Source organism: Nuphar pumila, chromosome 5 (genome assembly GCF_984573655.1).
Source record: "Nuphar pumila chromosome 5, dmNupPumi1.hap1.1, whole genome shotgun sequence".
NCBI classification, from domain to species: Eukaryota; Viridiplantae; Streptophyta; class Magnoliopsida; order Nymphaeales; family Nymphaeaceae; genus Nuphar; species Nuphar pumila.
The window spans coordinates 46115863-46141964 of NC_143253.1; the positions used below are offsets into that span (position 1 = coordinate 46115863).

At 37.8% G+C, this 26102-nt stretch overlaps 2 protein-coding genes across 2 annotated transcripts; one reads left to right on the forward strand and one right to left on the reverse strand.

The window, feature by feature from the left end:
- Positions 1-2280: 2280 nt before the first annotated feature.
- On the reverse strand, positions 2281-20935 carry LOC149837503 (putative multidrug resistance protein). Its single transcript, XM_090007402.1, has 7 exons — positions 20717-20935; positions 20048-20102; positions 19765-19943; positions 16910-17367; positions 15275-15815; positions 4866-5750; positions 2281-3878 (listed from the first exon to the last, which is right to left on the reverse strand). The coding sequence occupies exons 1-7, from the start codon at positions 20906-20908 to the stop codon at positions 2511-2513; spliced, it is 3678 nt and encodes a 1225-aa protein (XP_089863528.1). The 5' UTR covers positions 20909-20935; the 3' UTR covers positions 2281-2510.
- Positions 8025-14660, forward strand: LOC149837504 (uncharacterized). The gene is made up of 4 exons (XM_090007401.1): positions 8025-8171; positions 12013-12094; positions 12171-12300; positions 14458-14660. Exons 2-4 carry the CDS (start codon positions 12016-12018, stop codon positions 14555-14557), a joined length of 309 nt encoding a protein of 102 aa, XP_089863527.1. The 5' UTR covers positions 8025-8171; positions 12013-12015; the 3' UTR covers positions 14558-14660.
- Positions 20936-26102: the final 5167 nt, after the last annotated feature.

Sequence of the window (26102 nt, forward strand, 5' to 3'; positions counted from 1 at the left end):
ATTTTATTTTTTTTTTAAAGTTTCGAAAAAAATAATTTTTTATTTTTGAAAATTTTTTATTTTCTTTCGTAAAAAATGAAAGACATTGAAAAAAAAATTGCAGATTAACTGGAAAGTTATAAAATGAGAGGAAAGATGCGGCATCCCCAAGAAAAGCAAACATGTTTTTTAAGATTTTTTAATTTTTTAGCTTTTGAATAATAATACTTAGTTACTTGAGGTTTTGGTTATAAGAACCCAACTGCATATCTTTTGATGACCTATGATTGTCACCTGTTGTTGAAGAAGATTCTATGGTAGAATTTCTTGCATCAAGACATTAGACTCACTAGACTGTTGGATTGCCATGAGCCATGAGGATGCTCCATTTCCTGAGAATGATCCATTTCATCAGAGTTGTGGATTGTTGGGGTTACTGGGTCTAAATGCCTTTGGCGAAACTGTACCCATTCTTCAGTAGTAGGATTACTCTCACATTCTGCCTAAAGTTCTTCTCACATCGCATATTTTGCTTCAACTTGGAATTGATCTAAATTCAGAACCATATCAACATATTAGAAACCTTGTTTTGAGCATAACTTTTGATCTCAATGTTCGTTTGAGATGATTTTTTATGCATTGGAAAGCTTACGATGTCCTCTTCAATTCTTCTTTTAAATGAAAAACTTAAAAACATTATTTTTTAGGTTAAAAATATATTTGAAATGCATTTAGTAGTTTTAGACAAAAGACATCAATGTTTTGAAAAGACAAATATTTTGACAAAATCTATAAGACAATGATTGGTTAAAAAATTGGGTGTCTAAGTTTTTGTTGTATTAGGGATTAGGGTTTTGAGAGGTCTGTATCTTGCCATTGTATTTTGTCACATTTTGCCAGTGGATTTTTGCACCTCATTGGCCCATGAACGTAAGCCTGAGTGACAAACCACATAAATCTCATTTCTTCTCTGTCTCGTTGTTTGCTTGGTTCTACTTCAGTTTTCCATAACATAGGTGGTGAAGCATAAGCTTTAGATTATGGTAACGATCCATTTCGTATTCAGCACACTGATTTAGTAGAAAAAATGAACCAATTTTCCTATTGTGACTGCTTTGCACTGCACGTTGTTGAACATGTGGTTAGTCAACCCTTAGGTGCGTAACTATCAGTAGACACATGCTGGCCGTCCATCGTGGCCTTGATGGACGGACAGCACAAAAAAGTTTTAAAAAATGTTAAGACAGGCTTTTTGCACGTTTTAGCGTTTTAGCGTTTTAGCGGTGGTTTTTGACCTCCGCTAAAGGTCCCATTTTCTGCTTGGACCTTTAGCAGCGGTCAAAAACACGATAAAGCCTAAAAAAAGGCAAAAAATGCTATTTTCAGCATTTTTCATATTTTTTTCCTGGCCGTCCATCAAGGCCGCGATGGACTGCCAGTATGAGTCCACTGGTAATTGTGCACCTAAGGGTTGCACAGCTCTCTCTCTCTCTCTCTCTCTCTCTCTCTCTCTCTCTATATATATATATATATATATATATATATATATATATATATATATATATATATATATATATATATATATATATATATATATATATATAACGTTTTAAGGGAGCTAAGAGTCCTACCAACACTATGTCAGAACATAGTGAAATTCAAACGCTAAACCTACCACGTACATGCTGATGCCTGCCTTTGAGCACACTCATGCCGCATTTCTCAAGACATTACTGACCTAAGTAGCACGAGCTAACCGAGTGGAGTGTGATTCCTCACATTCAAATTCTCAGGAAGCATGGGATAAACAGTAGAAGGAAGAGACAGATCGCTACTTAGAGTTGCCCAGTATGATTGTTGAATATTGCACACAAACCATCAAAACCTTGCAAAAATGGTGGAAGATGTCACTGACCAAACACAAACTGCAACTATCAAAGGCTGAATCACAATAATATTCCAAATCCAAATTCCAGTGGATAAAAATTCTGCTCAAAGGATTCTGATCCTGATCCAGATATACATTCAAAACTTATTTTAAGATCCATGTTCAATAATAAGAAGTCTGATCTAACTGGCAGGTGAAACGTCCCAACCTGCTTCAGTCTGAGCAAACCTGGGGTGTAGGCCTAGGTCTAGCAACCTAGTCCCGATCCTAAGAAAATAATGCTTAAACCTAGTCCACTGCATTCCCAGTCCGGCACAACCCACGCACCATTCACATAAGAAAACTTTACTATGACAAATCAAACTGCATTTTGCCAAGCAAATTATGAAGAGAGAATCATTGACTCCTAAGTCATCATAAGGCAACTTTACTGAGTAAAAACTCAACTGAAAAGTAGTAACACAGAAAGTACAAGAAAATTAGCAAAAAAGAAAAATACACCATTTATAACACCATAAAGGAAAAACGAAAAAAAGGGTGGGTCCTGCAATTGCTCAAATAACACTACTTCAGAGGTTTAATGTGCACCACTTGGTCTGCTTGCACAACCTAAGATCCTCACACTCATTCTCCTTAGGCCTATTTAGTTATGACTACCGGTGTAGTGTTGCAGTTTAACAAGGGAAAAGTAGGACCCACCTTTAGCTAAGAGGTCACTGTGGGTCCCTTTCTCGACCACCCTCCCGCTCTCCAACACTGCGATGGTGTCACAGTTTTGGATCGTGGCGAGCCGGTGGGCTACGACCACGCTGGTCCGGTCCACCATGACTCGGTCAAGGGCCTCTTGTACAACCTTCTCAGACTGGCTGTCCAGTGCACTAGTGGCCTCATCTAGTAACAATATGGAAGGGTTCTTCAGAATAGCCCTAGCAATGGCTATCCTCTGCTTTTGACCCCCTGACAATTGCATGCCCTTGTCACCGCACCATGTTTCGTAGCCATCCTTTAGTGCACCAATGAACTCATGTGCATTAGCTGCCCTGGCTGCACCCAATATCTCAGCCTCACTTGAATTCTCCTTACCATACACTATATTCTCCCTTATGGTCCCAGCCAACACGGTAGGCTCTTGGGATACTAGTGCTATGTGCTTCCTTAGTGACCTTAGATGGTATGATCTTATGTCCTTACCATCGATCATGACCATCCCTTTGATCGGGTCGTAGAACCTCTCTATTATACTGATGATAGTCGACTTCCCTGACCCACTCTGCCCAACCAACGCAGTTGATTTTCCAGCTTCTAGTCCTAGTGAGAAAGATCTAAATATCAAGATGTCTGGTCTAGACGGGTACGCGAAGTCTACATCCTTTAGCTCAATGTCACCTTGGATTTTACTAGCCTTGTACCCTTCGGGGTCATCGGGTTCGATCTCGGTGTACCGGTCTAGGATGGCGAAGATGGTCCTCATTGCATCCGAACCCTTGGCTAGGTCCGATGTCATAGTCCCGGCATCTGCTATGATCTTGCCTGTCCTGACTAGGATCATGAATGTTTCAAAGAGTTGCTTGGCACTTAAGTAGCCATGAGAAATGAGCCTACCTCCATACCAAAAGTCTAGAGCCCAGGTGCAAGCCATCAAGCTCTGAGACATGCCAAGGCCGATTCCGGCATACCAAGACTGCCTTATGCTCTCTCTCCTGGGTTCTTCTTGTGCAAGCTGGAACATGCAAAGAATCCTATCTTGCGAGGAGAAAGCTGTCACAGTCCTAAGATTGGCCACGGCCTCTGCTGCTATCTTGCTACTCTCATCCTGCGACCGAATTGCCTTCGCAGACATGTTCTTCAGCAGAACACGTCTAGCATAGAAGCAGACTATGACTATGGGCTGGACTGCGATCATGACAATGGCTAGGCGCCATGCTATGACCAAGCCCATGGTGCATGCTATGGCCACGGCGGAGAAGGTTTGAACTAGAAGGGCCATTCTGTCACCAACTAGAGATCTCACCTGCAAAGTATAAGACCAATATATTCAATTATTCTTTCTAGCAGTTTTTGTTAGCGCATGCACAAGCATGATGTAGTCTAGTCCTAGTATTTCTGTGGACAATAAGATCTCATTGGAATGTACGAATGCTACGTTCTTTATTTTTCACTTTGAAATAATTCATGGATTTAAAATCCAAACAAGATCTAGATGGATTTGGAACACGAAGAATCAAGACTTAAACAAAGATTTCAACAATCTTAATTTTCTCTAAATTCTCACCACAGTATTACAATTTTCACTTGGAACAGCAGTAGAATGAAAAGCTTAAAATTAACAAAAAACTCATGAAACACAAAAAACCAAGAGGAAGAACACCAATGTGGGGCCTTGTTTTTCAAGTGCAAAAGGTACTCAAGCAATCAGTTTCCTACAAGAAACATTATCGGGTTCATAAGCTCCGAAATCTTGTGGCAGTCCATGTTTGGTTGCATCTCATGTGATTTGGAATCACATGAGATGAAGTCATGAGATTTTAATTCACATATTCCTTCATGTGATTTGGAATCACAGGAGATTCACTTCAAAAGTGATTTTAAATCACATTCCATTTCTTATTTGCATGAGATTCCAAATCACATTTGAATGCAACCAAACATTTATTTATCTAGTGACCTATGTCACAAGGTTTGGAGTATGACCAAACTTGTGATAGGACTTTGTGTTGCAGGTTCTTAAATTTCTTGAAAAATTGGACATGAGGAGATTTTTTTAAAATTTTAATTAATAAAAACTACTTTAAATATCATAATACATAGAAATATGATTTTAATTAAAACATAATTAATATTAAAACCCTTTTTTTTACAGAAAAAAAAAATATTGTAAAATATTAATATTCATACATGTCAGTGTGTTCGATTTGTATCCCCCTAGACATGGAACCAAAGTTGTCACTGTAACACAGAGAATGACTTCTTGCAGAACCATAAAGAGGTTAATGCATACCACATTGGCATCTTTGGCAAGCCTGGAGCATATGGCTCCACTGGAGTTCTTGTCCTGGTCAAACCAACTGACCTCGAAGGTGAGCATCTTGGAGAGCATGCACTCACGGATCCTTTTTGTTAGATACTCACCCATGGCTGCAAAATTGTAGTGCTGAACTATGTTGACAAGGAAGCATAAGATCGCGAAGGAAAGGAAGATGGCAGTGTAAGTCCTGACTTTGGACTTGATCTCTTCATGGTCATGGAGGAAGTAGATGGATATCATGGTGCCTTTTGCAAAGGAGTACAAAGGCTGTATGGCTCCTATGGCAATGGCACATGTACAACCAATCACAGCTTCTTTCCACTCCGGTTTATTCATAAGCAACAACTTCCAAAATGGAGGCACTGGTGTAGGATCGCAAGCTTTTGACGTCACTTGACTTGCTTGATGTGATGTGTTTGAATTCATTGAGGTAGACCTATTCAAATTTTGTCTTCTGCCACTCATACTACCACTTGTTGCCGCTAGCATGCTCGCTTGGGCCATTGAGTTTTGCACTTCCTCTTGGTCCTTAATCAGTTGTTGTCTCACCATTGAAGAGTATAAACCTTTCTCAACCTGTACCAACGATTCATGGGATCCAATTTCCATCACATTGCCTTCCTGAACCACTGCTATGGTATCAGCATTTTGAATTGTCGAAAGGCGATGCGTGATCACGATAGTGGTCCGTCCTACTCTTGCTTGATCCAGGGCTGCTTGGACTACCCTCTCCGACTCCGAGTCCAGTGCACTTGTCGCCTCGTCAAGGAGGAGGATTGGAGGTGACTTGATTATGGCTCTGGCAATGGCAATCCTTTGCTTCTGGCCACCAGACAATCGCACACCTCTCTCCCCAACCTATGCACAAAGGTCATCAATTATTATTGTCAATCTACACTATAGTGGTTATTTGGATTAATTGGCCATGCTCTCTCTCTCTCTCTCTCTCTCTCTCTCTCTCTCTCTCTCTCTATATATATATATATATATATATATATATATATATATATATATATATATATATATGTGTGTGTGTGTGTGTGTGTGTGTGTGTGATGCAAGGGTTTCAGAAATCAAGGTTGCAAAGAGTTGGGCTTAAAGTTGTTGGTTTCAGACCATGTGAGTTTGATACTGCCCCAATATGCATTGTATCCGAATCAAGCATTTCCTTGTAAAAACTGCAACGAATAGGATCCTCACTAATCCAAAGCCTATCAACCAATTGGGTCCAAGATGAAGAACGGGCACTACAAGAAAATTGTTAATTAGCGACGGAAATTAGCGACGGATTTTTCCCGTCGCTACTTAGCGACAGATTAGCTAGAGATAGAATCTGTCGCTAATTTGCGACGGATTAGCGAGGAAACAACTTTTATCGCTAATCTGTCGCTACTTAGCGACGGATTAGCGACTGCATGTTTTTGTCGCTACTTTTTATTACAAGAACACCATTTTAGCGACGGATTTAGAGAGGGAACTCTGTCGTCGCTAATCCGTCGCTAATTAGCGACGGAGTAGCGACAGAATATATTCCGTCGCTTTTTTGGTATTTTGGTTTCGCGACGGCTTAGCGACGGAATTTTTCCGTCGCTAAGCCGTCGCTAAATGTCGCGTAAATCCCTAATCCCATCCCTCTTTCTCTTTTCCCTGTTTCGCTGTATTGCTCTCTCCCGCCGCCCGTCGGCTCTCGCCACCGTCCGGCCACCGCCGCTCGCCAGCCGCCGCTCCCCGTCCACCGCTCGCCAGCCGGCGCTCGCCAGCTGCCGCTCCCCATCAACCTCCCGCCACCGTCCGGCGAAGCGCAGGTAATATTCTTCTTCTTCTTCTTCTTCTTCTTCTTCTTCTTCTTCTTCTTCTTCTTCTTCTTCTTCTTCTAAACGCAGGGGGTACGCCCCTTCCCTGCCGGAAACGCAGGGGGTTTAACCCCCTGCCGTGCTTTCCGGCAGGGGGGGTCGACCCCCTGCGTTTCCGGCAGGGGGGGTCGACCCCCTGCCGGAAAGGCATGGGGGGTCGACCCCCTGTCGGAAACGCATGGGGGGTCGACCCCCCTGCCGTAAAGGCACGGCAGGGGGTCAACCCCCCATGCCGGAACTGCCTTTCCGGCAGGGGGTTTAACCCCCTTCCCTGCCGGAAAGGCAGGGGGTTTAACCCCCTGCCGTGCTTTCCGGCAGGGGGGGTCGACCCCCTGCGTTATGCTGCCTAAGTGACTTGTCAAAAAAAAAATTCTGTTTTTGAATGCCTATGCTGCCTATATGAATCGTTTGAAAAATAAAATCTGTAGTAGGAATAACATGCTGCCGATGTGTATTGCTTTTGAAAAAAACAATCTGTTATGAGATATATTATGCTGTCTATGTGAATTGGTTTCAAAAAAATCTGTTTTTTTAATGCATATGTTGCCTATGTAAATCAGTTTGAAAAAAAAATCTTTAGTAGGAATACTATGTTGCCTATGTGTTTGTTTGAAGAAAAAAAATTTGTTATGAGATACCTACGTTGCCTATGTGATCTGTTTTGAAAAGAATTTTTGTTATGGATACCTATGCTGCCCATGTGATCTCTTTTTAAAAAAAAAAAAAGTTATTATGTGATCCCTATGTTGTCCATGTGATTAGCTTGAAAAAAAAATTGTAATATGTGTATATAAGATGTCCATATGGTTTTAAGTGTAGTTTGCATATATGTTGTCCATATGGATTTTAAGTTGAAATTTTTTTTGTAATGTATATATACAAGTTGTCCATGTTGTTCAATTTGTTAGTTTGTTAATGTCTACTGGTAGTTAGTTTTACTTCAATTTGTTTTCTTGAAATCTGGTTAGTTAGAGTATTTCAATCTATTAGTCTTTTATAATTATATTTTTCTTAGATAGATTGGTATTTAATGTTCTCACAATCAGTTAGTTAGATTAGGGCTATTTGAATTCTTTATGATAGTGGTGGTTAAACGGAGTTCACATCTTTTCTAGTAAACTAATTGATTGATTTACTATTCCTTTGCTAAGTAGTTCAGATTAGAAATTGTCTATGACTTTATGTTAGTCGACTGGTTCAACATGTTATAGCTGGTTTGTTAAATTAGCATCTTCTAGTTAGATGTGGCTTAACATATATACTATTTTTCTTTTCTCTTCTTTCAATTAGTTAGAGTTGTTTTAATTTGTTTTAATTTTTTTAGTTAGTGTTTCATCTTGTTTCATGATTAGTTAGTTTGTTACTTAATTTGTTTTGTTTTTGTGCAGATTTTTCAACGGAACCAACTCGTGCTCGGCCACCTGTGGTAAGTAAATGACAAAAACAATGCAAATCGGGTAAATACCCGTGGTGAGTAAGTGATGCAAACGTATCACATGTTATTTAATTTATTGAATGCAGCACTTTATTGTTCACACACTCACTTAGTTGTTGATATCTAGGACTGCTTTGTTGGAGTTCGGAGATCATGCTGAGCATGATTTTAATGTAGAAATATGAAAGTGTTCTTATTTTTTGAGTACGGAGTCCATGCTAAGCATGGTAGTAGTTAGTGAGATATTGAAGTGTGTTTGCTGCAGGTACATGTTTGCCATTTATTTGATATGAATGATTATGATGTATTGCAATGTTTGATGTAATTGTATCCATGCTTGCATGTAGTTACTTTCAATTTGATTTTGACTTCCATGTGAAATTTTATAATAAAAGCATGCTTCAAATGATTGTATCATGTCATTAATAGTTTGCACATGAAAATATTAAGTTATCAATGCATGCATCAAAATTCTTGTTATTGTTTGACATAGTATATTGCATGATAAATTTGATATTTTCTTCATCGTCGCATTCTGATTGTTTTTTTCTTAATTCGTTAGGATACTATTCGTAACATCATACGACAGAATGACTGCAAACCGTGAATGGATGTACCGTAGGATAGTGGACAATGAGTTATCGCATGAATATATGGATGGTGTCGATAGTTTTATTGAATTTGCAACGGCGAGTGTCAGTACGGTAGATCCCACAGGTCGGATTAGGTGTCCCTGCAAGATTTGTAAGAATAATCGATTTGTAGAACCTCATGGCGTTAGACATCACCTATACAGGAAGGGTTTTGTGAGTGATTATCAGAACTGGGCGTTTCATGAAGAAGAATTTAGAAACGATTTTGATGCACGGGTGAATGTGGTGCACGATAATCCATATACGAATTTGATATTTGATGCTGCAGGAACAGAACTGGGTTCTGCTATGAGTTCTAGTGATGTAAGAACTGTCGTAGATGAAGAATCACCAAACGATGCAGCTAGTAGATTTTATGATTTACTTAAAGATGCTGATGAGCCACTTTGGAACGGTTGTGAGAGTCACACTATCTTGTCTGCAGTTCTTCAACTAATGAATTTGAAGTCCGAGTATAATTTGAGTCAATCATGTTTTGATCGTTTGTGCATGATTGTGAAGAGTATGTTGCCTAAAGATGAGAAATTGCCACAAAATTTCTATCGTGCGAAAGTTATGGTCAACGCTCTAGGTATGGGTTACAAAAAGATTGATGCTTGTCCAAATCACTGCATGTTGTATTTCAAGGAGCAAGAAAACGACATATCATGCCCATCATGTGGGCATCCTCGGTTCAAGCCAAAGACAAGAGGCAATGGTAGCACGAGATCAAAGGAAGTTTCATACAAGTCGCTCCGCTACTTTCCTATCACTCCTAGATTGCAGCGATTGTATATGTCTTCAAAGACAGCTAAACACATGAGATGGCATGCAAATAAAGTTCGACACGATGAAAACAAGATCACGCATCCTGTTGACGCTGAAGCTTGGAAGCACTTTGATCGTACTCATCAGAACTTCGCAATGGAAGTGCGAAATGTTAGACTCGGTCTATGTACTGATGGATTTAATCCATTTGGGGGTAGATCAACTCCATACTCATGCTGGCCAGTATTTGTAACTCCATACAACCTTCCACCAAGCTTGTGTATGAAACGTCCAAATCTTTTCTTGTCTCTGTTGATCCCTGGTCCGACCTCACCTGGCCAAAATCTTGATGTATATCTAAGGCCATTGATTGATGAATTAAAAGTACTGTGGGATAACGGTGTTACCACGTATGATGCCCACAAAAAACAAAATTTCAACATGAAGGCCGTTGTTCTATGGACAATCAGTGACTTCCCTGCATATGGTATGTTATCTGGTTGGAGCACACATGGGAGGTTGGCTTGTCCGTACTGCATGGAGGATTCCAAAGCTTTTAGATTGAGGCATGGAAGGAAGCCTTGCTGGTTTGATTGCCATCGTCGATTTCTACCCAGCGATCATCCGTTTCGACGTCAAAAGAATGCATTTACAGCAGGCACAACTGAAATGGAAGGTCCATCCTCAAGATTGTCTGGCATAGAGATTTTAAGAAGATTGCGATACTTTCCAGATGCATTAACAGATGCCCGCAGTCCTACACCCTTCCGTGGATTTGGGAAGGAACACAATTGGACGAAAAAATCTATTTTTTGGGAACTACCGTATTGGCCGACCCTATTGATACGACATAATTTGGATGTGATGCATGTAGAGAAAAATGTGTTTGATAATGTGTTCAATACAGTAATGAATATTAAAGGAAAAACGAAGGATAATCCGAAGGCCCGTATGGATTTAAAATTAATATGTAAAAGACCAGAATTGGTAGTTGCCGATCAAGGCTATTGACAGATCGAGAGCAAGATGCAGCACACATCTATATTCTTTTTAATTGTTCAGCGATCGACCCATACATCGAGTAAGTATATGTATATGCAACTCAATTATAAATCATTTTATGTTCTATATGTGGATACATGGCTCGGTAATATAAGTATTTGTGGTTTGCAGACGATTTGATCTGGAGTTGCAAAGCAAAGTTTCACATCTCACTAATGCAGAAGTACAAAAAGAACGTGAAACTAAGTTTGTGGAGTGGTTGAAACAGTTGGTAAAGAAGCTAACATAAATTTTGTACTTATAAACAACACTAAGTTACTTAATTGATCGTGATCACAATAATTGTTTATGTCTGTGCGTAGGTTCGCCATGGTGATGTTAAAGATCAAGGAATATGTGATTTAGAAAATGGTCCGACCAAAGTTGTGCAATGCTACAACGGGTATATCGTAAATGGTTATCGATTCCATACAAAAGACTACGGTATAAACAAATCAACGATAAATAGTGGCGTGTGTGTCAAGGGTAGCAGCTACGGTGAAAATGAACATGATTACTACGGTGTTATAGAGGAAATAATGAAGTTGACTTACTTAGGCATGAATAACAGGGTTACGGTATTCAAGTGTCATTGGTTTGATCCAACTGCAACAAGACTCGACAAAGCTTCAGGCATTGTGGAGGTGAATCATAAATCCAGGTTTGGAACATATGAACCATTCATATTAGCCTCGCAAGCTCAACAAGTTTATTATACTTCATATCCGAGTATAAAAAAGTCAGATAGAAATGAATGGTGGGCAGTTTGCAAGGTGAAATCCAAACTATACCCCGAGTATGATCAGTTACAAGAAGATGAGTTAGCTGAAGACAGTGATTACTATCAATCAGATGATGTCTGTGACTTCGCTTATGGTCACGATGTTGCGCATGATATGCATGTCATATCTCCATTGGCTGATGAAACATTCATAGAGGAATGTGATCCAAATGATGTACCAAGTGGATGGGCAAACAATGAAGAAGAAGAAGAAGAAGAAGAAGAAGAAAGTCAAACTAGTGACGAGGAAGAATTCTCAAGCTAGTGAGCAAAATCTTATACTACAAACCTCTATTTAAATGCATTGTAATACTTTATGTGAGTTGTATTGCAATACTTGGTGTGAATGATTAAAAATTTTATTTCAATGTATTATAATACTTGATACGAATGATTCGAATGCATTGTAATACTTGATGTGAATGATTTCAATTATCTGAATGTATTATAATTTATGCAATTAACGAATGATTTGAATTAGTGCAATACTTGATGTCAATGATTTGAATTATTTGAATGCATTGCAATGCTTGATGTGAATGACTTGAATGCATTGTAATACTTGATGTGAATTATTTGAATGTATTGTATGACATATGTTATTTGTTAGAATATGGTTCGTGGAGGTTATAGTGGTCGCTCATCCAGTAGTAGCCAGGCTCAACCTTCATCTTCACGGGCTCCTGTGATAGGTATATCATATAACTAATTAGATGCTTGATTAGTTCAAATGCACATTCTGAGAACTTGGTGTGTATTTTTTTACAGATGATGTTGCGCCTGTACACGACCCACCTACACCAGTTGATCGCACAAGTCAACAGCCAACACAGGAAACAGGGTCTTCTCAGGCTGGCACAAGAAGACTCATTCGAATAGTGTATATCGATAATCGACCGTAAGTATTTTGTTTTCAATTATTGCATATCTTTTAAATATTTTATATTAATATTTACTGTGTAACAATTCATGTGCAGCACGAGGTTTGAGCCACAAGAAGTAGTACGGGAGATTAGGAATTCACTTCTTCAACATCTACCAGGACCAGTTGCTCAATGGAAAGAGTACCCAAAGGAGGTATTAGACAGATTGTGGTCTTCATTCATGGTATACAGTTGTTCCTCATAGTTAATGTGTTTCATATTTAATTTATTTAAGCAATGTCTACTAACTTTCTGAAAATATTTGTAGGCTTCGAATCGCTTTGCAACTACGGTGGAAGAAAATGATGCAAGGAAGGTGTGGCAGAAGGTGGCTGCCAATCGATTTGCAGACATGCTGCACACTATGAAGACTGCAGCAAAAAAAGCATCTGGCGTAGTAGATGATCCATTACTGTGGAAGGGCCATGGTCCTATTACTATCAGGAGAGATTACTGGGATGAAATGTGCGATATGTGGGCGGGAGATGCATTTAAAAATCGCTCTGCGAAGGCTTCACAAAATCGATCGAAGATGCCCGAAGCCCATCTACACACAGGTGGATCTAAGACATTTGGGAGCCACCTAAAGAAAATGGTAACTCATCAATATATAATATTAATTTTATAAGTATAGTTGCAAATTTGTGTACTAAATCTTTTGTCATTTAACTTCGCAGGAAGCAGAAAAAGGAGGCAGTGTACCATATAAGGATGTGTTTGTAGAAACACATAAACGAAAGACCACGGGAGTCTTCGTATCAGAGAAGGCGAGAACGACAACGGTATGTATTAATTCTATTAATAATCATTGCAATATATATGCAAGTCATCATAATGTTATCATTAATTATTAATGAATACTTTAAACATTATTTTGTAGGAGGCATATGAGCAACAAATGGTAGAGCGATATGGCGAAGACGCTACTCAGCATCCATCATTTGATCCTACAGCATGGGTGACTGCAGCAGGTGAACCCAAAAAAGGTCGCGTGTTCGGGTTTGGGAGTAATATGAACACTTCACCAGTTATTGGTTCTTCCAGTTACGGCTCACCAACTTCTTGCGCCGACATAAGCTCCAAGCAGCCGACTATTCTTTCCGGTGATGATGTACGCGAGATCATTAATGAATCACTGAATAACTACTTCCAATACACCGTCGCCCCCTTTCTCCGAAATGAGATCAAGGCCGTTGTTCAGGATAGGGGATCTTCGATTCCAGGTCCCTCTCAGGTATAATCACATATATAGTTTTTTTGACTGTCTTAAAGCACATCTGAGCATGGTAGAATCACATATAGAGTTTTTCTAGATGCCTTAGAACACATATGAACATGCTATAATCACATATTCAATTTTTTTACTGCCTTAGCACACATATAAGCATGATAGAATCACATATATATATATATATATATATATATATATATATATATATATATATATATATATATATATATATATATATATATATATATATATATATATAACTTTTTGTCTGTCTTAGAGCACATATGAGCATGATAGAATCACATATAAAGTTTTTTTGATTGCATTAGAACACATAAGCATGCTATAATCACATATTCATTTTTTTTACTGCCTAAGAACACATATGAGCATATTATAATCACATATTCTGTTTTTTGACTGCCTTAGCACACATATGAACATGCTATAATAACATATAGAGTTTTTTAACTGCCTTAGAACACATATGAACATGTTATATATCATTTATGATAGAATCACATATAAAATTTTTGGCTTTGCCTGCCTTAGAGCACATATGAGCATGCTATATTCACATATTCAATTTTTTTACTGCCTTAGCACACATACGAGCATGATCGAATCACATATATAGTTTTTTGCCTGCCTTAAAGCACATCTGAGCATGGTAGAATCACATATAGAGTTTTTTTATATGCCTTAGAACACATATGAACATGCTATAATCACATATTCAATTTTTTGACTGCCTTAGCACACATATGAGCATGATAGAATCACATATAGAGTTTTTTTATTGCCTTAGATCACACATGAGCACATGATAGAATCACATATAGTGTGTAATTTATTTCATTATATTTTGTTTATCAATACTGACTGTTCTTTTCTTGTGTAGGCTGCTAGCGATAATCAGGGTAGTGGAGCTGAAGGGACAGATAAAGACAATGAACAAGAAGACGCACAAAATCTTGGCGATGATTAGAGGACTGTGTTGAAGAAGTTCTATTTTTTTTATTTTTCCTAATTGTAATTGTTGAATTGTAAATAATTAAACTTCTTAGTTTTAAGGTGGAACGATTAATTATTATAGATACTTGTTATATGAATTTTTTTGTGTGGTTCGTTTTTTATTTACAGGAAATATAAATTGTACAGGAAATATAAATTGTACAGTTCTCGGTAATTAATTTTTAAATAATTTTTTTTTTATTTTTTTTCGTTTTTGCGACGGATTAGCGACGGATGATTCCGTCGCTATTCATATTAATCTAGCGACGGCTTAGCGACGGAATTAAATCCGTCGCCACGCCGTGGTCGCCGTTTAGTACCGGCGGATTGGCGACGGAATATAGCGCTCGTTATTCCGTCGCAATTAGCGACGGACTTGGCGACGGAATTATTCCGTCGCCAGTTAGCGTCGAAATATTCGCGACGTAAGCATACTGTCGCCGCGTTGTCGCTAATCCGTCGCTAACATGGTTAGTGACGGATTAGCGACGGATTAGCGACGGAATGTGGTCGTCGCTAATCTACTGCTTTGTTGTAGTGGGGACGAACTAAGTGGTGATATAGATCAGAACCCATCTGGACCTTGCTGGGCAGGTTTAAGGACCAGTGATCTAAAACTAGTTGTGTGTGGATCTGGATCCAGCCCATTCAGTGGCCTCTTAACAAATCTAATAGTGACCTATATGGTGTTATGATATTCTTACTTGGGTATCGTATCCTTGTGGCAACTGTGAGATGAAAGTGTGGACATTGGAAGCCCTAGCAGCTGCTTCAACCTCTTCCATTGTCGCATCTTCCTTACCAAAAAGGATGTTCTCTTTGATGGAGGTTGCAAACAGGGTAGGCTCTTGGCTCACCAAGCCCATCTGTGACCTGAGCCACTTGAGCTGCAGCTTTTTGATGCTCATCCCATCAAGGACGATATCTCCACAAAGAGGGTCATAGAACCTCTCAAGCAATGAAATCACAGTAGTCTTTCCAGACCCGCTGCTGCCGACCAATGCAAACATCTCTCCGGCTGGAACCTTGAGAGAGAAGTCATGTAATACTGGTGTACCTGGCCTTGAGGGATAAGTAAACTTCACATCCTTGAACTCAATCTCACCCACTACACACTTCAAAACCTCTCCTTCCATGCTGTCTGGGTCAATCTCTGGGATTCTTTTGATCACCTCTAAGATTCTTTCTCCTGCTGAGCATGCATCCGATATATACTTGAAATTTGAAAGTCCAGTTCCAAGGGCACTGTAATATCAAAAAAATATATTAAGACAAAAGAATAAAATAAAACCAAATAGAAATTATAGGCATCATGATGACGATCCATATATACTCAGAAATGACATGTACATGCGTGTTCAACTGTATGTGTCGTGGGTAAAGAACCCCATAGTAAAAAACTGTAATATTTTTAAATTTTTAGTATTTTTGCACATCTAACCCTTCAGATGCGATCTACACATTTGGGTCAGTATAAATTGGTGCTTAGATCATGTTATTCCAACATGTATGTAAGATTTTTGTAAAGGTTGAAAAATCAAATGGCATGCAATGTACCAAATTTTTACCCTCATAAAATTATATTTCTAGGTCAAAGCAATATCAGATCAAATAAGTGATTACTTTTTGTTGTACAGTGAGTCTTACTTTAGTTGCACATTTTTTCAAAAAGTACTAAGGTCTGTTTTATAAATTCCAATTTCAAAAGTGAAAGTGACCTTTTGACCATAAAAAGTAATAATGTATTTACAAATGTCATTACGTTTAAAGGTGTTATGGCTTTTTCAATCAACTGAACACATCTAAAAACTATTGTATAGTAATAACGTTAGATAAAAACACATACAAACAAAATCACAAACACCTTTGTGAAGACTGCAAACGGATCAGATACAGGCTGGATCCTGCCCGATCTGAATCCAAATATGAATTTTGTGCACCTAATTTGAACCTGAGTCTGAATCCATAAATGATCTCATAATCTATGATTGCACTGATTCCGAACTATGAGTGATAATACTGGATCCAATAAAAACATATCCAAAACATGCTCCTTACATATAAAAAATGCAAAATGGATCAATTTTGATTTGAAATTGAATTAGATCCGACATAAAATACTGATCAAAATACAAAATTATTCAATTAAGCTAATCCGAGTTCGATCCTAATGCACATTTAGATCTTAGTTGACTGATCTAAATCCCAGAATTATATGCCGGATTCGGATCTCATATCTGACACTGTCCACAATCCGTTTACATCCCTAACCTGTGTGCATGTGCGTGCGTGTGTGCTTGAGAGAGAGAGAGAGAGAGAGAGAGAGAGAGAGATCTCACAGCCCACCAACTGCAATGCAAGCGCCAACTGCAAAGACTGTGCCTCCTTGAGCACCATGATGCATTACAAGCCTGCTACCATACCAGGCGACGAAGGACCAAATGGCGAAATTAATTCCATTGCTTCCAATGGCCATGCCCTTAGCCAACCCCTGTTTTAGCCCTAGCCTGACTGAGCCATCCAGTGCCTTAGAATACTCAGCCAAGGTCCTGTCCTCTCCTACAAAAGAGTACACTGTCCTTATTGAAGACACTGCTTGCTCTGCTATTGTTGCTGCCTTCTTGTACTCCTCTGCCATCTTCCTTGCTAGTCCCATTAAGATCCCCCCATACATAAATCCAGGTATAATCAATAGGACTACAAGAGGAAATGCTACCAAAGCCAGCCTCCATAGTAGAATGAATGCCACGATGTAACCCCCCACAAAGGTTGACAGTTGTGCTATCAGATTAGGTACCTGATTATCATGAAGATAATATAAATCAAGAAGTCATCATGGATGGGAAAAAAAAATTGGTTGTCTAAGATGGTGGCACTTGGCCAAATGGAGTTTGGAGATTAATTAGAGAATAATTTTGGGGTTTTGCTAAATGGTTTTTATTTTATGGGCAATTTTATATACCTTTTCTACCTTCAGCTCAAACAAGTCATTCTGTCAAGGCGGCGTTTGATTTACCAGCATAAGATGTTGATTCTTTAGTTAAGTGGTGATACAAAATGACCATTCTACCTCCAATAAACGCGAGTTTTTACAAAATCTCTCGTACCTTATTAGTTTTTGTCCATAAATAAGGTCAAAACCATCATTTGTAAGTCGGTCTGTGACTCCCACAAGTCAACTCGGTGACCCGGGTGAGTCAAGGTTTTTTATTTAATTTAATATATAATATATAATATATATTTTTATAGTACAAAAAAAGTTAAATTATATATGAGTGATTTATTATATATAATAGTACACATAATTTTAAAAAAAAATATGGTGACAAATATAGGCAATATTTTCAAAATATCACAGAAAAATAAAATATGTTAGTTCATTATTTTAAATTGTACAATGACATGATATTTGACAAAATATAAATTTACTTGAGATATTTATGCTCTACATATATATTTTTTTTTAAAACATAGATAATTAATTGCTTGAGAGTTATTTAAGTTGCATTAAAATAATATTATTTTCATTAAGATATCTCTTTATTATCATTTAATTCTCTCTCTCTTGAATGGTAATAAAGTTCTTCTCATCCACCTATTACCAAAACCTAGAATAGGAAATATTATCAAGAAAACCTAGCTTTGAAAAGTGTTAAGAGTAGAAAAAAAACGAAACCAGCTTTGGAAGCTTTAAATGCTTTTAGGTAGTGGTTTAAATTAACAGAACCTTGAACAGATGTTATCTTTTAAAATGCATCTCATGAAAAAGTAAGCAAGACTCAGTCAAGTCAATGGTAAACTAGGGCGATTCTAGGCTGACACGTTCGAGTTTGGTCCTAACCAAGTTATACAGTTTTTATAACTTGGTTAGGGCCCCATCCGAGCCTAGTCTGGCGAGTCACGAGTTGGCTCACCGAGTTTGCCAACTATGCTTTAGAGACTTTATTGCAAGAATTAACAAAAAAAGTAGAGATTGATTTGAGCAATTGCATAAGTCAGGAAAACTTTTGCAAATTGCCCACAAGGTAGAGACCATTTACCAAGAAACCCAATCATTTTTAATAGGTCATACAATATGGACCACTTGCTACTTGTGCATCATCTGCTCTCAACTGGGAGGACTAGCTAGCTGCCTCTCTTAAAGTTTGTTTGCCAAAACTGACATCTCCAACCCTCTTGTTTTCTTGTCTTTCCTGCATGACTTCAAAGCTGATCTCCGTAAAAAAAGATATGAATCCCTCCATTTGAGTGATCTTTCCCTACTCATGGAGTTGGGCACATGGATTCTAATAATCAGCAATTGAAAAAGTCATTTCCAGACCCCTTTCACATAAAGAAAAAGATTAGAAACTTTTGGTATCCATTTTCATTCTCCACTTAGTGGTGGGTTGCCACTATCCAATACAGGAATCATACATTCACTGAATGTTACACAGATGATTGAGATTGAGTGCATGCCTCTCTCTCTCTTCTCCACAGTACCATATTTGCGTATGTAGACTGATATTTTGTGTATCTAAGAATATTTCTCAGTGTGTATCATTCTAGTGCTCTCTCTCTCTCTCTCTCTCTCTCTCTCTCTCTCTCTCTCTCTCTCTCTCTCTTTGTGGGGATTGATATTTGGTAATATCCACAGTACCACATTATCTATCTAGTAATATTTTCTAGTGTGCATCTTATGGTCGGACTTAACCCAGATCTCCCACTCAATAATATTATCCTTCGGATTAAAAAAAATCTATGTCATGGATTGCTCAAAAATGGCAGAACTCACTGTAGTCCATATTGCATGATAGAACATTTTTTCCGTTTTATAGAAAAAATTTAATACCGGTCTCGTACCAAATGAGTCATGAAAATGCAACTGTTTGATGTGATTAGCTTAATCGCTATTTCCTTGGGAAATTTTCGAACATCCACCATACAAATCAGCCATTTACTAAAAGCCACCCAATATCTTTGTTATGGAATTCAACTAAATACTGTATTTGGATAAGTTTCAAATATCTACCTAAGGTGTAAAACGCCATTTTTGGTCTTTTTATATGAAAACAATATCTTAAGCTTTTCTATTAACCAAATTAGATGTTGCTATGAAACCTTCCAGTGGAAGATCTCGCTGATTACTTATGGCCCTACTTTGCTACCTTTAGGTCACCGCTCTATGATCTCTCTTGTAATGAAAAAAAATTACCTTCTCACCAAGCACATCTTGAACAACCAGACTATCACTTGAAACATTGGTAACTACTTCGGCTGTACTTGACACCTTGAGATCAAAGTAGCCCACATCTTGCCTTAGCACTGCCTTCAAATACCTTGCTCTCATTCTTGAGGCTTGCCTCTCACCAGTTCTTGTCCAACAATAGCCCTCTTTCATGATCACAAAAAATATTCAAGCATTTGAATACCAAATCTGAAAAGAAAATGCATGGCCCTCTATCACTTGAACAATTTTTTATGATCTATTTACTTACCTAGAAAGGAAGCCACCCATGTGCCACATGCCATGTATAACAGTTTCATACAATTCTGCAACATAAAATTTAAAAAATAAAGTCATGAAAGCTTGTGCTAAGAATTGAATGACATTATTTCCTATGAGCACTCTGCTGTCTGGTAGGGGCTACTCGTGCATGCCACTAAGCTCGTAGTCATGGAACATCATGAGTTCAAAATCAATGGGTTCATGTCCCTTGCTGTAAGGCTGAAGGTGGGTGTATTTTCTAGTAGGCAAGGGAGGCCTAGAATTTTTTACACCAATGAGCTCGCGAGTGAGTAACATGGTTTTCCCCGATTATTAAGAAAAAAGAAAGAATTACAAATTTATGATTGGAGGCTAGCCCCAAGTGATACAATCGTGTGCAGTTTCCAATGGCTGTGGATAAGCACGCTATTTTCTTTTATGATGAAGGAAAACCCACTTAATGGGTCTGCCTCCCTGCCAGGTAAAACTCCATATTATGGAAACAACCACCCAACTTTACGTGCCCCAACCATGATAAAGAGATGACACCCCATGCTTCAGCTGAATTCGATCCTAGGCCTTCAGCTTGACATTGGACCCTGCTGACCACATGCGTAACCGCTGTCGTGTGTGGCTAAGCACACTATTGTGGTACAACATTAACTTTGATGTTACATACCTGGGATATTTGGCTGGTGAAGGACGACGGGTCATTGGAAGGGCCGGTGCCAAGATTGTTCATGATCTTGCTAGTTATTGCCAACATTATGGGCAAGGATAACCCATCTCCTATAGCTCCAATGAAGCCTAGGACCATCAGGCACATATCAAGCATGTCTGCATGCATGAAGATGGTCCATATGGAGCCCATGTTCTCGAACCTTCTCCCTTCTTTCTTCTTATCCATCTTCTAACGCCACAATTCCAAATACAGAGCAGCAACAGCTCCTTAATTTATAAACATACACACACACACATGTAAATGCACAAGTTATATATGGAGAGAGAGAGAGAGAGAGAGAGAGTTATACTTCTAACTTATGTTGCATCACAGTTGGAAACAAAAGGCTTCCGAATGCAGCATAACTTGTGCATTTACTTTTGAAGGGAAAAAATCCATTTAGTCCCACTTTTTGCCTGTTATCTCCACAAAGAATCCCACTTTTATGAAAAGACATTTCAAGATCTAACTCTTGAGTGACCGTTGGATAAAAACATCAGTTAGAGTAACTCAGCTTAACTGTGAGTTATGTACAATAAAACTATTAAAATTTAGTAAACAGGCAAAATGCACATTTTCAAAGCAAAGTTTAAAAATGATATTTTATATGGATCTCAGCTATGGTCTCTTCTGATACATTCAGCTAAAGGTTGGGCTGTGAAATTCCTTTTCACAAAGCATGAGCCATTTTTTTTTACTATTATGCAAAACGTGGAATCCCAAATGGAGGTTTTGCTTTATTCAAACCTTGGTTAACGAGCCATGGTCTATGGCTGATTCATCTCTACAAGCTAGGTCACAGGATTAAGGCAGCCTCATGACTTGGATTAGGGGTGGCAATGGCGAGTCGTGTTGGCGGGTCAGCATACCTCAACATGAACCCGACCTGTTTATTAAACAAGTCGGTTGTGGCAAACACGAACCTAACCCATTTATTAAACGGGTAACCCCACACGACCCGATCAACCCATTTAATAAACGGGTTGGGTCGGGTAAACGGGTTAGCGGGCTGGTTGGCGGGTCGGGTAAATGGGTTGGCGGGTCAGGTTCGGGTAAACGGGTTGACCCGCCCGCCTAACTCGTTTATTAAACAAGTCAGCCGGGTTGGTGGGTTGGCATACCCCTAACACAAACCAAACAAATTAAACAAATGAATCTAATCCTTGCCAAGATTCTGGGCATCATCCTCTTCATTTTCTCGATCTGCCCCTCCCTCCATGCCTCCATCATCTCCTCTATGTTAATCATCTCCAGCATCCTACAAGAGAACCAAAATGTTAGTATTTATAAACAAAATATAATGAAATAAATTATATGCAATGCACCTAATCTAATACAACAAAGTAAATGGCCAAATGACACATAGACTAGCAATAAACTGAAGGACATTAACAAAATTCAAATATGTGTTCTAAGACTGGGAAAAAATTTATAGTGATTCAATCATGCAGATATGTATTCTAAAGTTGTCAAAGAATGTCAGAGTGATTCACGCATATATATATATGGTTTATAAGGTTGTCAAATAAATGTGTTATGTATCACAATCATGCATATATGTGTTGTAAGGCAATCAAAAAACTTCCATAGTGATGAAATCATGCTTATATGTGTTCTAATGTTATCAAAAAACTTTCATAGTGATTCAATCATGCTGATATGTGTTCTAAAGCAGTCAAAAAACTTTTATATTGATTCAATCATGCATAAATGTGTTCTAAGGAAAATTTTATAGTAATTCAATCATACATATGTGTGTTCTAAGGCAGTAAAACAATTTCATAGTGATGAAAGCATGCTTGTATGTGTTCTAAGGTTGTCAAAAAACTTTCATAGTGATTTAATCATGCATAAGGTTGTCAAAAAACTTTCATAGTGATTTAATCATGCATATATGTGTTCTAAGGTTGTCAAACAACTTTCATATTGATTCAATCATGCATATATGTGTTATAAGGCCGTAAAAAAACTTTCATATATGCTAATATCATACTCATATGTGTTATAAGGCAGTCAAAAAACTTTCATAGTGATTCAATCACGCTCATATGTGTTCTAAGGCGGTCAAAAAACTTTATATGTGATTCAATCATGTGTATCATGTTCTAAGGCAGTCAAAATTTTTATAGTGATTCAATCATGCATATATGTGTTATAAGGTATTAAAAAACTTTCATTTATGCTAATATCAGGCTCATATGTGTTTTAAGGTTGCCATAGTGATGAAAGCATGCTTGTATGTGTTCTAAGGTTGTCAAAAACTTTTATAGTGATTAAATAATGCATATGTGTGTTATAAGGCACTAAGAAAATTTTGTAGTGATGAAATCGTGCATATATGTATTGTAAGGTTGTAAAAAAAAATTTATAGTGATTCAATCATGCATATATCTGTTATAAGGGTGTCATAAAAATTGTATAGTGAATCAATCATGCATTTATGTGTTCTAAAGGTGTCAAAAAAAATCATAGTGAGGCAATCATGCATATATGTATTCAATCATGCATATACTAGCTTGAAATCTAACAACATGAAACAAATGACATGAATCTTTATACCTGACGGGCACTGGAGCTCATGTTGAATGCATACAAAGTTTTCTTGTCCTGAAAAAAGTTGCATAACTCATTACGGACAATGTTGGGAATGACTTCATTTAAAAAGTATTATATTTTATTTTCAAGACGCTAATAGACACTATCCCAAGACATAGTCGGGTCAATCGGACGTTGGGAGTTGATGTTGGTGGGAGAACTCTATGAGACATGGCTGCAAAAGGCAACGACTGTTGTGGTGTTCATGTTACTCCCAAACCTGAACACACGACCCTTTTTGGGTTCACCGGTTGCACTCACCCATGCTGCAGCATCAAAAAGGCAGATGCCGAGTGGAGTCATCGCCATATCGTTGTACCATTTGTTGCTCGTATGACTCCTACAAAGTAATGATTAGAATATGAATTAAGAATTATAATATTTATGATAACATAATTCATAGTGACTTGTATATTACAATGTTTATTAATACAATAAATACATATCGATGTTGCTCTCGCCTTCTCTGATACAAAATCTTCTATGCTCTTACGTTTATGTGTTTCAACAAATACATCCTTTTAAGGCATAATGTCTTCTTTTCTACTTCCTATAATGTTAAATAATAATAAAAAAATTGATTAATAAGTATGCAGAAATACTTACAAATTTGATTATATATATATATATATATATATATATATATATATATATATATATTGATGAGTAACCATGTTCTTCTGGTGGTTCCCAAAAGTCCTAGATTCACCTGTGTGTAGATGGGCATCAGGCATCTTCGCTCGGTTTTGTGCAGCCTTTGCTGAGTGGTTTCAAAATTTATTGCTCGTTCACTTGTTGCACATGCCCTCCTAATAATATCTCTTGATAGTAGAAGGCCCATGGCCCTTCCACTGTAGTGGATCATCTATCCCACCAGTTACTTTTTTTGCTGCAATCTTCATATTGTGCAGCATGTCGGCAAATCGATTGGCAGCCACATTCTGCCACACTACCCTCACATCTTTCTCCTCGTTCGCAGTCACAAAGTGATGGGAAGCCTACAAATACTTTAAAAAAGTTAGCATACATGAGTATAACATAAAATTAAATATAAAACACATTAGTTATGATAAATGATTGCATACAATGAATGAGGACATTAATCTATCCAACACCTCCGTCGGGTACTCTTTTCATTGCACGACCGGTCTTGAAAGATGCTGCAATAGTGACTTCCTAATTTCTCGTATTACTTCTTGTTGCTCGAACCTTGCACTACACATGAATTGATATACATTAATAATGGACTGTCGATATACACTATTTATAAGATAAATATTGGACAAGTGACAATAAAATACTTACGATCGACTATCGATATATACTATTTGAATGAGTCATCGTATGCCACACTGAGAAGACCTTGCATCTGGCGTTGTCTCGTGATGTGTATGAGTAGCTGGTGTAGGTGGGTCCTATGTAGGCGAAACATCACCTGCAAAACAATGAGTTAAAAATTTACACAATGCACATTTAAACTAATCAAGTATATAATTATTTAAATGATACACCTATCGAAGCATTGCATGAAGACAAAGGTTGAGTCTGCCTATCACTGAGCTGGGATCCTATGAAGACGATTAACAAGTAACAATGTTTATATCAACATATAAGCAAAAAGCATAATGAAATCTTTATTTTTTGCCAGATGAATGTAAAGCCTTATGCACCAGACAACACATAAACGAGAAGACGTGGCATATCTGATTGGGACATCCCTCTAACAGTGCTCTTAAAAATCTAATTCATGATTTGCATAGTTTGTTTGATAATAAGGATTGTGATGTTTACAAATATGCTAGACTCTCTAAACCTAGTTTTGTTTTGTCTGAAACCATTGCTGAAAACTATTTTGATTTAATTCATTCTGATATATGGGGTCCGACTCTATTAGTCTCATATGCTGGTTTCAATTATTATGTTAGCTTTATTGATGATAAATCTAAGGTTACTTGGCTACTTTTATTGAGAAGCAAGGACGAAGTGATTCATAAGTTCAAAGAGTTTTGTAAATTTGTCGAAACTCAATATGGCAAGAAAGTTAAGGCTATTAGATCGAATAATGGATTTGAATATAAGAATAGATTGTTTGAAGCATATGAAAAGGAAAATGGCATATCATCAGTTCACTTGTGTTGGTACTCCACAACAAAATGGAGTCTCCGAACGAAAGAATCAGCATCTTCTTGAAAAAACTAGAGCACTTTTATTTCAAATGAATGTGCCTAGCAAATATTGGTGTGAAGCAGTTACAACAACTTGCTATTTGATAAATAGACTGCCTAGTCAACAATTGGGAAACAAATCCACTTTAGAAATTCTTAGAAACAAGAAAATCAACATCAACCATCTCAAAGTGTTTGGATGCACTGTGTTCACTGCGTCTGACCCGTCAAAAAGAAACAAACTTATTCCACGAGCTCACAAATGTATATTTTTGGGGGTATTCTGTATCCAAAAAAGGATACAGGTGTCAGGATGTCAAAAATAATAGACTCTGTTTCTAGAGATGTGAGCTTCAATGAGCATCTTGCCTACTTTACTAATCACGTTTAGTACAAAGGTCACAATGAGCCTAAGGGGGAGAATGAGCCTACAATCAATTATATATGATAATTTTGTCATCATCAAGGAGAAGCCTTCTGAGTCTGAAATTGATGAAGATCATACCGATAATCAAAATGAAGAGAATGAGCTTACTAGTGCAACACCTCAAGTAAGGAGGTCTGGTCGTACTTCACATCCTCCA

Bases quoted from the DNA above. Each gene is read 5' to 3' on its own strand.
- LOC149837504 (XM_090007401.1), top strand. From the start codon at position 12,016: ATGGTTCGTGGAGGTTATAGTGGTCGCTCATCCAGTAGTAGCCAGGCT. The intron at 12,095-12,170 runs GTATATCATATA...ATTTTTTTACAG, and splicing joins TTCACGGGCTCCTGTGATAG to ATGATGTTGCGCCTGTACAC. The intron at 12,301-14,457 runs GTAAGTATTTTG...TTTCTTGTGTAG, and splicing joins GTGTATATCGATAATCGACC to GCTGCTAGCGATAATCAGGG.
- LOC149837503 (XM_090007402.1), bottom strand. From the start codon at position 20,908: ATGGGCTCCATATGGACCATCTTCATGCATGCAGACATGCTTGATATG. The intron at 19,944-20,047 runs GTAAGTAAATAG...TGATCATGAAAG, and splicing joins ATGGGTGGCTTCCTTTCTAG to AGGGCTATTGTTGGACAAGA. The intron at 15,816-16,909 runs GTGAGATCTCTC...TTGATATTACAG, and splicing joins TGCATTGCAGTTGGTGGGCT to TGCCCTTGGAACTGGACTTT.